The sequence below is a fragment of the Nicotiana sylvestris genome, chromosome 6, assembly GCF_000393655.2.
Source record: "Nicotiana sylvestris chromosome 6, ASM39365v2, whole genome shotgun sequence".
Lineage (NCBI taxonomy): Eukaryota > Viridiplantae > Streptophyta > Magnoliopsida > Solanales > Solanaceae > Nicotiana > Nicotiana sylvestris.
Genome location: NC_091062.1, coordinates 20,918,044 through 20,931,176, shown reverse-complemented (window position 1 = coordinate 20,931,176; position 13,133 = coordinate 20,918,044). Strand labels below are relative to the sequence as shown.

The 13,133-nt window shown below is 40.7% G+C and overlaps 1 protein-coding gene across 1 annotated transcript; it reads right to left on the bottom strand.

The window, feature by feature from the left end:
* Positions 1-9,348: 9,348 nt before the first annotated feature.
* LOC104232975 (peroxidase 27-like) lies at positions 9,349-10,906 on the bottom strand. Its single transcript, XM_009786255.2, has 4 exons — positions 10,627-10,906; positions 10,343-10,531; positions 10,087-10,252; positions 9,349-9,968 (listed from the first exon to the last, which is right to left on the bottom strand). The coding sequence occupies exons 1-4, from the start codon at positions 10,837-10,839 to the stop codon at positions 9,562-9,564; spliced, it is 975 nt and encodes a 324-aa protein (XP_009784557.2). The 5' UTR covers positions 10,840-10,906; the 3' UTR covers positions 9,349-9,561.
* Positions 10,907-13,133: the final 2,227 nt, after the last annotated feature.

Sequence of the window (13,133 nt, the reverse complement as noted above, 5' to 3'; positions counted from 1 at the left end):
AAAGATATGAGCTTCCGAAGTTAGACTGACGACCTGCAGGTCTTCACTTTGCGCGGACCGCGCACTTGACCGCGCCCCCGCGCTAGGCCACCGCGCCCAGCGCAAAAAGGGCCGCGCCTCGCGCACCAATGACTGCCCCATCCATTTTCTAAGTTCCGGGATGTCCGTACTCGCTCAGAACTCACCCGAAACACACCCGAGGCCCCCGGGACCTCAACCAAAAGCATCAATGCATCCTAAAACATTTTTCAACCTCGTTCCAATCATCAAAACACTTCAACAACACCAAAAACCATCAAATTACCTCAAGTTCGAGCCTAAGTTCTTCTAAAACTTCCAAAACACGCATTCGATCAAAAACCCAACCAAATCACGTCCGAATGACCTGAAACTTTGCACACATATCCCAAATCACTTAACAGAGCTACAAAAACTCTCGGAATTTCATTCCGACCCTCGGATCAAAATCTCACCTATCAACCGCAAGTCGCCAAAATACTAACTTCGCCAATTCAAGCCTAATTCTACACCGGACCTCCAAAATTACTTTCGGTCACACTCCTAAGTCACAAATCCTTGCCGAAGCTAACCGAATCACCGAAAATCACATCCGAGCCCTCTAACTCAATAGTCAACATCCGGTTGACTTTTCCAAAATAAGTCTTCCTTAAAGAGACTAAGTGTCTCATTTCCTATCAAAACCAATTCGATTTAACTCTAACACACCGAATACCGATAACGAAATATGAAGAAGCATAAAATGGGAAAAACGAAGCGGTTCTTATGAGACGACGGGTTGGGTCGTCACATACTCCCCAACTTAAACAAACGCTCGTCCTCGAGCGTACCCAGAGTTATCCTAGAAGCCAACCAATAGCTGAATGACCTTACCAAGAATATACCCGGGGGTGATCCCACGTCACCCTATCTCACATAGGTCTGATAACACAACATAGCTGAAATTTCATAATCCATCTAGTCCATAAACCATAGAACCACATTGCACTTTCCGAAATCATACACAAGATCAGATCCTCACATCTATACTTAGAATAGGCCCGAACCAGCTGTAATAACCCTCAATCATATGATATACAACATAACCCAAACACTTGAAACAATAACTTCTATTCACAGCAGTTGCCCACAGTGCCCGAATACCGATAGGAAACCTCTTATCAACTAAGGTCTTATTCCAACACTTTCATATACTGCCAACGATACATGAACACGCAACAAACCATAACCATTTATCAGATCAACCACTCATGAAGCCACTTCCCTTTTGACTAATACCACAACAAATTTCTGAGCCGAACCTCGATATTATCCTTCTAACAAGCTGAAATAAAATCTGTTCATATTCATTAATGACCCCAACGATCACCTCGAATCCAACACACCACTCTGGTGATATGACACCTCAATACAGGCCTAAGCCACAACTTGCATAATACACACACCAATAAGAAACGGTCTGAACATACTTAAATCATAAAAAAATGACTCAAACGAAAGAGTCGTACCTCAAGCTCATCAATACCATCACAACACAAGGCTGAGACCCCATCTCACATCATATAAATAGAACACTGAATCCACCCCAAAAGGTCATATCTCCACGTGGCCTCGCTACAACGCGCGATCCTATTCAATCACTGTTATACATGAAACACCTCCAGTCACTATGCTCAAGATCGACAACCACGCACAATTTGATGCTTGAAACCAAAGTAGATCATTACACCCATGGTGAAACAAGTAGCATATACTATGCAAACCCGATAGGACGTAACCGGTACGCCATCCATTGAGCAACACCTAATTATTCTTCCGCTCGGCTTCCACTATGAGCCCCAACAGAATCGCACCATATGTGGCCATAACCAACAAATCATAACGTCTCGCAACACAGAAGGCAACTCACGGACCTCCCAATCACTAATAAGCTCAATAACGGTCGAGTCAACCTAACCCTCAACGATATAATTCGGAGCCAACCGAGTTGACTCAAACTAGAACACGCATCCACATTAGCCTGCCAATGAACTCCTTACCGAGGAAGCCTGAAGCTGCTTCTTCCACTACCATAACTCCTGCTGGAGTCATACGATGCGGTACCCGGCACCAAATCAATACCGAAATCCACAACTCCGTCTGGCAACATGCCCGGCCACAAGAAACACATTCGAAAAGTCCCTCAATATCAGAACTGAATCAATGATGGCAACCTCTGCACTGACATCCATCATGAGGCCCAAATAAGAAAAGCAACCCTTCCCAGCCGTCCGCTGGTTCTTCAAAACATAAACCGCTCTACTAGAGCATACTCCGACGCACCTCGCCACTCACCTTGTGGCATTTCCGGCATAACCCATAGCGCAATAATCCATAATAACCCAACACTAAGAAATCCAGTCTAAACCCCGATATCATATCCAAAATCTGATATACCAGACAAGGAAAGGTCCACTCAGGCCCCCAAATCCCGATAGCCGTTACACACGATCCACAATCACAACATAGCCTGAATATTAGAACTTCCGTCTTCAAATCCACGCGACACATGAATCATCATATCATATCCCAATTTCGCCGTCCGAAAGCATACCACACCTTAATACCCAATAATTCCACAATAGACTCTAAAATTTCCCTGTACTACCAAGCCAACCCGAATATCACCAGTAGATCTAACAAGAAAGTGCCACAATACCACCGAAGTGCCATCCATTTAATCATATTGCCCTTTTTCTGAAACATATACTCTCGTCAAATCACTTTCAAATAGCAGTACCATTTTCCTTGATTATCTGAGGCTACCCACTGCCTAAGTGTTTTATGAGCTTCCTTTCTGAATTGAACGGTAACCTAACACACGCAAGTCTCGGTCCTCCACAACATACCGCATATAACATACCATCCGAGGATACATGAAAACCTTACCTCCCTTCCGGGCCACAAACATCTATGCACTCCACTAGTCAAGAACTTCCATCGATCCCATCTAGAAGAAAAATCATTACACATCCCATGTCTCTCATATTCGTAGAAAATGTACCTCTTCAACCACGGTAGAAATCAACAAGAACTCTCTCAATTTCGTTTGCATAAATTAAACTGCCAGGACGGAATCCTTCTAACTCGACCAAGCTAAGCAAGCCAACAAAACCCAAGAGCATTGCTGCAAAATACTTGTACGAACTCATTACCTCGAACACATACCAAGAATTAATCATACCTTTACCATGCCGATCCGGTCTACTATCAACCTTCTCCATCTATCTAAATTTCCTTCTGATTCATATTCAACTTGATATTTCTCCTTGCTGTAGCACCACAATTCCTCAACCCAGGCTTACCACACGAGACCCAAGCACAAGACCACACCGTCTAAGACCCATAAGCCACTGAATCCTCTCTAAATTATTTCCAGATACACCACATTCCAACATACTTCACTCCGAAGAACTTCCGGCGAATCTAAATCCGTTACCTTTACTTTCTAGATACTAATACATAGAATCCCATAATTAACATAAAAATACCACAAGTCTTGACCTCTTCCGATGGAGACTCGGTTCCTAATCACATATGCTACTTTAAGATACCCCATTGTTACATGTAGAATCTTGAACACATTCTGACCATTTTCGAGAGTCATTCACTCTATTCAACTTGCATTTAGCCTGCTCAACTAACAAAACCACCTGTGCCTCATTAGCACTCTGACATCGCAGGATACGATCTTATCCCAATACAATCAAGCATCTTCCTTCTCTATACGTTGAGCATTCTTTACAACAGCTCAAGACATCCTATTATTTTCACACATCTACGAAGCACCATATAACCTTTATTAAAATTTTTCTTCACTCGTGCCATCTTCGGCTCAATTTCCACTCGCCAGCATGCCTCAATTCAAAACCAACATAGCAACGCCACCGTACAATCAGCTGACCAATAGCAAGCTCCCCAACTTGGCTCGAAGTCATAGATCAGAACACACAATACTCATAATGCATATACTCCACTGCTGCCTTAATACCGTAGTGAGATTAAACTCAAATCGTTTGTAAGCTTGTGAAAACACAAATCATCTAGTACCTTTAAATCTTCGGCAGATCTCGCAACAGTTAAACTCACTCTCTTATGCGACCCCAAAATTTCAAACTTCAACACTTACAATTTACTGGCACATGAGGTCTTCTATCATTCAGAAAATCTTCCTCGACACTTCCAAGTCATATAGAAACATCACGCAGTACTAGCATATTCATCACATAGCTATCCAGCTGTCATTACCACTATTAGGGACAATACTGAACATATAAGTTCAAAACACTTGCTCACACAATCAGCACCTCGGTGCTCAAGCCATAGGCAAAAATCCGGCCTCAAGTCCTCCAGACTGGCACAACATAAACTCACATGGATTACATCTCGCCCCTCGATCGGGGATTCACAAGCCATCAAGGCATATTTGATACTGAGCGCTTATGCGCGCGTACCAACACGTGGAAAGAATTTTGAGAGTTTCTTTTCAAGCTGACTCAGGGACGCACGATAAGAATCCAAGAATGTGAAGTTTTCCTAAAGGTTCTGCAGCCTCTCGAGGATAAAAACAGATATCTCCGTACCGATCCGCGAGACTTTACTAAACCTGCTCATGACTCGTGAGACCTAAGTAACCTAGGCTCTGATACCAACTTGTCACGACCCAATCCCCAAACCCAGTCGTGATGGCGCCTCTCGTGAAGACAAGGCCAGCCAGACCAAAATGGAACACCTCATTTAAACAGTTATTCATCATAAACAGTAGTAACATCTAATATAATATTCATAAATTGCGGAATTTAACGATAATAACAGCAAGAACCATCCCGACACAGCCCAAACCGGGGTGTCACAAGTCATGAGCTACTACAGAATCTGCTATAGGTCTACAAAGTACGGAATCCGATACAACAGTCTGAAGAAAACATAAATGATAGAGGATAAGAGAGACAAGGGGCTGCAGACGTCAACAGCTACCTCGCAACTCCAAATCACTGCCTAGCCTGGAAGGAATAAGCGCTCAGGTGCGGACTCTGCTATACCTGGATCTGCACACATGGTGCAGAGAGTAATGTGAGTACTCCGACTCAGTGAGTAAATAATGGCTGACAGTATGAAATCACGTAAAGGCACTAAGCAGTTCTATATCAAAACAGTAAAATCATTTAAACATCTGTGGATAAGGAAATCATGTGAAATTCTTTAAACCAGGTAAAACAGATATAATCAGTATAAATCAACTCCTCAAGCATATCAGTTCATTTATTCGTTCTTACCCTCAGTTGTCAATTCATATACTTCTCACGATAACCGAATCAATATATATATATATATATACCGCTGCGGCGTGTAGCCCGATCCGTATATCGTTGTGGCGTACAGCCCGATCCATAATAATAATAGTCGACTGCGCTCACTGGGGGTGTGCAGACTCCGGAGGGGCTCCTTCAGCCCAAGCGCTAAGTAATTGTTACGGCGTGCAGCCCGATCCATAATATGTATAATATATATATCTGCTGCGGCGCGTATCCCGATCCATATCATATAAAATACCCTCACTAGTGGGTCCTCGACCCCTCTCAGTCATTTAAAATCACAGCCTCTCGGGCATAATGTACGGTCGGGATCTCAGCCCTCATATCTCTTTCTATTTGTGTTTAACATTTCAAAAAAATCTGGTTCATATCATTCTTAAGCAGTTGGAAACATGACTGAGGATATAAATTCGTTAACAAAGTAAGTGAGGAAAACCAGTCAAAAATCCCCTAAGGTATCTACAGGTCGGCACAAGGCCCCAAGCATGGCAACAAGCCCAATTCACAACAATAAAGTATATGTCTCAATCAAAAAGGTAGTAAAATATCATTCGGGATGGACCAAGTCCCAATCCCCATGGCATTGAACCTCACGCTCGTCACACAGCGTGTATCTCAACTTAGTATAGCACTACGTTGTGCAAATCCGGGGTTTCAAACCCTCAGGACATCATTTAAAACCATTACTCACCTCGAACTAGCTAATTCTCTAGCTCACGACGCCTTTGCCCCTTGAATTGGCCTCCACACGCGTCGGATCTATCCAAAATCAGAACGAATACGTCACAATATGCTAAGGGAACAAAGCCCAAGCGAAAATATTCGAAAAATATCAAAAATCTCGAAATTAGCAAAAACCCGAGCCCCGGGCCCACGTCTCGAAATCGGGTAAAATTTACATTTTCAGAATCCTCATACCCTCACGAGTCTAACCATACCAAAATTATCCAATTCCGATACCATTTGGTCCTTCAAATCATCATTTTACATTTTTGAAAGGTTCCACAATTTTCTTCCCAAATTTCATCTCAAATCACGAATTAAATGATGAATTCAGTGATAGATTCATGTATTCTAGCCAAATCTGAGTTAAAATCACTAACCCCGATGAATTTCTTGAAAACCCTTCAAAAAATCGCCAAAATCCGAGCTCTCTAGGTCAAAATATTAAATAAAACCCAAAACCTCGTATTTATAGAGTACCCTTCGGATTCTGACACCGCTGACCGCACAAAAATGACCGCGGTCCGCGCAAAACCAGCAGGGTCCGCGCAGAAATGTCCGCGGCTGCGCAGGCCTTGCTCTGCAGGATAGACTTTAGTATTTTGTCCATAACCTTTGCTACAGATGTCCAAATTACGATATCTTTACCTTTCTGTAAACTCGACACGAAGGACTACAACTTTCGTTTTTGAATCACCTCAAAATTCCTTGTAGATCAAAAGATATGAGCTTCCGAAGTTAGACCGACCTGCAGGTCTTCATTTCGCGCGGACCGCGCACTTGACCACGCCCCCGCGCTAGGCCCCCGCGCCCAACGCAAAAAGGGCCGCGCCCCACGCACCAATGACTGCCCCATCCATTTTCTAAGTTCCGGGATGTCCGTACTCGCTCAAAACTCACGCGAAACACACCCGAGGCCCCCGGGACCTCAACCAAAAGCACCAACGCATCCTAAAACATTTTTCAACCTCGTTCCAATCATCAAAACACTTCAACAACACCAAAAACCATCAAATTACCTCAAGTTCGAGCCTAAGTTCTTCTAAAACTTCCAAAACACGCATTCGATGAAAAACCCAACCAAATCACGTCCGAATGACCTGAAATTTTGCACACATATCCCAAATCACTTAACGGAGCTACAACAGCTCTCGGAATTCCATTCCGACCCTCGGATCAAAATCTCACCTATCAATCGGAAGTCGCCAAAATACTACTTCGCCAATTCAAGCCTAATTCTACACCGGACCTCCAAAATTACTTTTGGTCACACTCCTAAGTCACAAATCATCGCCGAAGCTAACCGAATCACCGAAAATTACATCCGAGCCCTCTAACTCAATAGTCAACATCCGGTTAACTTTTCCAAAATAAGCCTTCCTTAAAGAGACTAAGTGTCTCATTTCCTATCAAAACCAATCCGATTTAACTCTAACACACCGAATACCGATAACGAAACATGAAGAAGCATAAAATGGGAAAAACGAAGCGGTTCTCATGAGACGACGGGTTGGGTCGTCACAATCGGGGAAGAAGCTTGGGTTGAGCCACAGGCTGAGGAGGCTTATGTAAGATCAATATTAACTTAAAATTCTTTTATAATGAATAATAATTGTTTATATACTAAATTTCACTTTTAATGTAAAATCGGTATAGAGAAGCAGTGGAAGAGCTCGCTAGGAGTCAGCCGACCGATGAGCAAGGCCAGTCAATCATGCCATCGGAGGAAGAAACTCTCCCATTGTGGTTGAACGTGGTTGGAGGCGTGCATAAGGGTAGAGCATATAGCCTTCCCTCCGAGCACAATTTTCATCGCCTCGCGTTTGGACTACAACCGCACAGGGCATCTGAGAGTAGTATATTTAGACGGAATTTTTAGTTATTTTTCATTTTTCAAAACTCCAAAAATATAAGAGGCGATTTTTCAAACAACCTTTCTTCTCCAAAACGTTGGTAAGTAATTTCTAACTAATTTTCTTCACTCCTTAACATCTTTTAACATGATTTCAACTCAAATCAATGATTTTCATGGGGGAAATTGGGTGTTTTGGGTACAACCTAGGTTTTTTAAAAATTGGGGATTTGGACATCGATGTCGTGCATTTATTGTTTTCTGATTCTTTGTTGATATCCGAGTTATGTTGTTTCTTTCGTTTATTTGATGTCTTTCTACTCGAAACTGTTATCTCCCCCAGAGCATGCTCCCCCTCCCATTTTGTCTGGTTATTTCTGTACTTCTTTTCCGGCTGTATATATATTTGAACTGCACATGTTTATTTGGTAGTCTGGTCCTAGCCTCGTCACTACTTCGCCGAGGTTAGGCTAGACACTTATCATCACATGGGGTCGGTTGTGCTGATACTACACTCTGCACTATGTGCAGATCCCGGAGCAGCTTTTGGACCGTAGTGTGGAGGCTACCTTCAGTTCTCGCGGAGATCCAAGGTAAACCTGCAGGCGTCCGCAGGCCCTAACTTCTCCCTCTATACCTATTTCCTGTTTCATTTTCCTTTTATTCAGAAATAGTGTATTGTCATTTTCTTCAGACTTCGTATGTAGTAAATCTTAGACCATCTGTGACACTGTGACACCAGATTTTGGGTGCTTTAGGTTTTAAGAGTTTTAGTAGATGCAGATTTTATATATTTAATTGTTATCTTCCGCTTAATTATTTCAAGTTCCGCTGTTTTCATGTTATCGTCTTATATTTGTTTTAAAGAAATAATTGAGTAATGAAATAAGTAGTTAAATGATTGGTTTGCCTAGCTCACATTAGTAGGTGCCATCACGACTCCCGAGGGTGGGAAATCCGGGTCGTGACAATATAGTATATATATATATATATACATATAAGCAATTTATATAGCATATATATATATATATATAATTTACAAGAAATTGCTTTAGATAAAAAAATTCAAAAAAAAAAAAAAGCCCGGAACACTAGGCCTGTTTAGCCCCGTGGGCCCGAACCATTTAGCCCAGGACCATGTGGGCTTAGGCCCGTAATGGGCCGGTTCCACCCTCCAGGACCGCTAAGCCCGGGACCGCCAGAGCCCGGGCCCGTTTGGCCCGTCCTGTTTAGCCCATTTAGGCCCGCGCCCGGCCCACAATACAACTTTAATTAATATAGATGTTTTTGTCATTAGTTCAACCTTTCGGAATATTATGAATAATATTTGCGATAAAGTTTATCCCCTCATATTTGAAAAAAGTAAAACAAAAAGAAAATTCTATTGATCATACGTGCTAGTAAAAGAAAAACAAATAATTTTATTAATTACATTACATGCTTAACGAACTGAATTACAAAATTACAATACAATGAAGGTTTACCACCATAAAATCACGTTCCACAAACTAATCAGAAAAGAAAAGAATATCCACAACAGAGATCCCATTATTAAACATAACAATACAAAAAGGATTAAAATTTGGCAAGGGAAATGGCTTATAATAGTTTCTCTTAGTTTCTGAGGGCACAATGTTTTCTGATTTCGCCTGCTTTTCCAGTAAGAACCCCAATTTTGCCCATCTTTATCATTGATTCTCCGAAATCCTTGAAGAATGTGGATGTATAGGGATTTAGCTGGGACAAGACATAAGATTTTGTTTGACTATCTGTGAGAAGAGCTGCATCAGATGCGAACAACCCTCTTCTTTTGCTAACCATGGTGTAATAGTCAGTGTCAAAACTCTTGAAACTTCCAGGGTCCATCTCGACGATGGTGGTCACATCTCCTGGCTTGCACTTGATCTTCAAACGGCCTATGTAGTTCTGATCCATGTTTGGGTCTGTATCACCTTTGCCAGTGAAATTGTACAAACGGCTTCCGAAGGACAAGCAATGCGACATTCCAATAGTGTGTCCTCCTACGAATAAACAAGGAGAAAATAAGAGAATATAAATATATGTTATAGATTTTTGAGATTCTTGAATTAATGTAACTCTTCCACATGGAGTTGTTTCACAATAAAATATCAATTTTACCTGATAAAACAGCAAGGTCTTTTACATTTAAGCCCAAGGAGCCAAATGTTGTTTTAAGAGTAGTGAAGTTATCAAAAGGAGTTGGCAAATTCTTTAAGGCATCTAAGAGAATTGAAACTCTCCCATCTCTTCTTCCCAAGGGAACTGCCCAAGTTGGTCCATTAATCTGAAACAACCCATAATATATAATGTTCAAAGAAAAATTATATTTGAAATGCTAACAAATAGGACCAAATGTACTATAGTAATTAGTTACCAGTTCAACAGCATCACGGGCTGCTAAGGCTAAAATATCAGAGCAAGACACAATGCCAGGACACTCTTGCTCTAAAGCAGATTTAGCAGCATCAATTACTTGGAATCCCCTTAGGCTTTGGTTTGGAATTGCATCTTTCTCAGCTTGGTTACCTTTTGTTGAATTCAGTAGCACTGAACCATCACATCCCTGCATGATTAAATGATTTTTTTAGTGCATTACGTGAAAAATGTTTAAAAAAACATAGGAATATGATAAATAAGGCATAAAAACATGGTGATTACCCTAACAAAACAATCATGAAAATGCATTCTCAACAAAGGAGCAGCTAGGGTTGGAGCACGAGAAATGTAGTGAGCTGTTGTCTGTTTGACAATTGCTTCCACATTTGGACATGTTTTCTTGTAGAACCCTACTTCCACTCCTTGTGAATTAGCACCCTTCAAGATGCAAAAAATCTGAAGAATAAGAAATGTAAGAAACTTAAATGTTGCCATTATCTTTTTTGGACAAAGGATGATGAAAATCTCAATGTACTTTCTTGCTTGAAGGGATGATTGGGACACACAAATGCATGCCCTTTAAATAGGATGCAAATGGTGATCATATCAATCCTTTGATTTGTATAAATGGTAGAGCTGGTATTGGAAAGTTTATTTTAATATTTACTAGCAGTTAGCACCTTCTAAACTAAGCAATTTTTAATGTCATTATTGTTGCTAATATATGCAAAATGGACTCGCCAGAAAATAAAATGTAATTAAAAAACAAAAAGGAAAAGACAACGAAGAGCTTTAATAATTTATCATGCTACTGTTGTGTGGTTGATTTGTTAAATATTTTTTTTAAAGAATCTATCAACCATATCAAGTGTCATCGACGCAAGAATACATTAAGTGCAGAAGTCAGATTTAAGGCTGGTTGAACGTAGATTACTCCCAGATGAATTTGGAATATTTGAAATTTCGGATAGGATCGAGCCTTTTCCTTTAGAAAACAAGAAATCACCCAAGGTAATCAAGTCTTTACAATCGCACTGTATATAATTCAAACCCTTTTTCGAACTATTTAATCTGAGCATTTTCATTTTCTTGCTGATAACGTCCAACTATGTCTTATAAAAAGGACAATGCAGACGTTGCAAATATAACCTGAGCATTCTGCCCAGAGTCAAATCCACAGAGAATTAACCTATCAATCACTATTTTTAGAACTACTAAACTCTTGAGAACCAATTTCCCCAAACGTTTGAATCACAGTTGATGGTGTCTTCAATAACTAAAATTGCACGTAAATAAACAGCTGTAAACTAAGGATGCTAAGGTTGTAAACAATGATAAGAAAATGCTAAGGTAATGACTTCCCTTATTGATGGAATCCCTTCTGTTTATGCTTCATACAAATTTCCCAACACACCTCTATCAATCATGAACACTTTTCTTACCGTAAATCTCTCCCGAGTAATCACAGTAATATACTATTGCACTCTCCCGAGATACACTAGCTAGCTTTAATTAACACAGTTCACTTAAGATTGCACCCAAGACTTCGTTATCCCTAATCCCGCCTTTAAACCGGCAGTTATAGATCCCTCTTATACTTTGGGAGTAGTGTTGTTCAACAATAACCTAAATATGCACTCTCTCCCGATTTATGCACACTAAATAGGCACAGCTAATTGAGGATCCTGTCAATTAACTACAACATTCACAAAGTTGAACAAATAAAGATTGAGACTAACAATTTATGTTCACATAAACAAGAAGTTCATCCCCAAATAGGTTCCATCAAAACCTTAGACAAAAGATTTAGCTACTCATAACTATGGGTAAATAAACTAAAACAATATTCATCATAAAACTTGCAAGAAAAATAAAGATAAGAACAAACCAAGATGTTTTGGGTGATCTCTCACACTTGTTCTTCTTCCAAAAATACTCTCCAAAACAATACATGCCTCTCTTGGGCGAAGTCTAGTATTTAAAATAGGGTTTTGGGCTAAAAATCCCGTATTTTTCACTTTAGTCCCTGAAATTTCCGCCTCCTGCCGCAGTTCTACCGCGGTCGCGGTCAAACCGCGGCCAAACATGGCCTCTGATTTTTCAATTGTCTGCGTCTGCACTCTGTCGTGGTTCTGCCGCGGTCGCGGTGAAACCGCGGTGTTTCATCCTGTTCCGTTTGGAATTTGGACAAACGCAAAACATGAAAGTTGTAGCCCTTTGCGTTATCTTTCCAACCATATATTATAAAGCCAAAATGGAGTTCTGAGTAAAACGTTATGTGCATTTTACTAGACAGTGCGCAATATGCTTCATCGAGTCTTCGTTTGTTCTCAACTATCAAATTTGACCCCCGAACACGATCCCGGCTTAATTCCTTGAGCTTTTACTCAGACTTCAAAGCTTCAAATCACTTAAATTCATTCCATAACATCTATATAGCTCGGAATCACACCTACAAGGCATAAAACACATAATTAGTGCAAAACACTAGCGATTAAAGCGCAAACTCAACTAAAGTGCAGTAAATTAGAGTGTAATAATCAACTAAAACACGCAATTATAGCCCATCATCAACACCCCACACTTAAACCATTGCTCTTCCTCGAGTAATCAAACTACACTTTATATAGACACGACCTTTTTAAAGCAATTTTCCTAACTCATCACACCAAAAATATTTAAAATAGACTAAGCACAAAAGCGTAACATCTTCACCTCAAGATTTGACTTACAAGTACCACGCATTATTCACAACTCACCCACTTACTCTAATATAGAGGTCACTGACA